The sequence below is a fragment of the Mandrillus leucophaeus genome, unplaced genomic scaffold, assembly GCF_000951045.1.
Source record: "Mandrillus leucophaeus isolate KB7577 unplaced genomic scaffold, Mleu.le_1.0 Scaffold151, whole genome shotgun sequence".
Lineage (NCBI taxonomy): Eukaryota > Metazoa > Chordata > Mammalia > Primates > Cercopithecidae > Mandrillus > Mandrillus leucophaeus.
In genome coordinates, this window is record NW_012101488.1 from 1,556,993 (window position 1) to 1,558,176 (window position 1,184).

General features: G+C 53.3%; 1 protein-coding gene across 1 annotated transcript in view; it reads left to right on the plus strand.

Moving 5' to 3' along the window:
* The window catches only part of GIPR (gastric inhibitory polypeptide receptor), a 32,406-nt gene extending 31,738 nt beyond the window's left edge, over positions 1-668 (plus strand). The window contains 2 exon segments of the mRNA XM_011975146.1: positions 7-54; positions 57-668. Of these exon segments, the coding sequence (XP_011830536.1) occupies positions 7-54; positions 57-299 (291 nt within the window). The 3' untranslated portion in view covers positions 300-668.
* Positions 669-1,184: the final 516 nt, after the last annotated feature.

The following is a 1,184-nucleotide window of genomic DNA, read 5'->3' on the forward strand; positions in this document are numbered from 1 at the left end:
AACAAGGAGGTAGGAAGAGCCCCGGCCGCCGCCCCCGCCCTCTGGCGGCAGCGCCGGGTACGGCGCAGCCTCTGAGCGCCATCGTGTCGCAGGTGCAGTCGGAGATCCGCCGTGGCTGGCACCACTGCCGCCTGCGCCGCAGCCTGGGCGAGGAGCAGCGCCAGCTCCCGGAGCGCGCCTTCCGGGCCTTGCCCTCAGGCTCTGGCCCCGGCGAGGTCCCCACCGACCGCGGCTTGTCTTCGGGGACCCTCCCAGGGCCTGGGAATGAGGCCAGACGGGTGTTGGAAAGTTACTGCTAGGGGGCGGGATCCCTGTGTCTGTTCAGTTAGCATGGATTTATTGAGTGCCTACTGCGTGCCAGGCCCAGTATGGAGGACGATGGGGAAATGGTGAAGGAAACAGAAAAAAGGTCCCTCCTGGAGATGACAACTGAGTGGGGAAGACAGACCGTGAACACAAAACATCAAGTTCCACACACGCTATGGAATGGTTATGAAGGGAAGTGAGAAGGGGTCCTAGGGTGGTCTGGGAGGTGTCTCCAAGGAGGTGACATTTAAGCCATCCCCGAAAGAGGTGAAGGAGATCACTTTGGGGAGAACTGGAGAACAGGATTCTAGGCGGAAGCGACAGCATAGGCAAAGGCCCTTAGGCAGGAAGGCGCTCAGCCTTGGCTGGAGTAGAATTAAGTCAGAGCCAACAGGTGGGGAGAGAGAGAGAAGTGGGCAGGGGCACACAAGTTGGGATTTCATTTCAGGTGCTTTGGAGATTCTTAGGAGTGTCTCTTGGGGGTAATATTTTATTTTTTAAAAAATGAGACAGGATCTCACTGTTACTCAGGTTGGTCTTGAACTCCTAGGCTCAAGTAATCCTCCCACCATGGGTCTCCCAAAGTGCTGGGATTACAGGCATGAGCCACCACGCCCGGCCTTTTTTTTTTTCTTTTTTTTTTTTGAAAAGGAGTGTCACTCTATCACCAAGGCTGGAGTGCAGTGGCAACCCTGTCTCTTATACACATCTAGATGTGTATAAGAGACAGAAGTGATACAGTGTGGAAAAAGCACTAGATAAACGTGAACTAAGCTCCTGAATCTCAGTTTTCTCATTTCTAAAGTGGGGACAATACCAGCCTCACTGGACAAGACTGTTCATTAAATTCAGCAAAAAATTACTGAGCATGTATATAT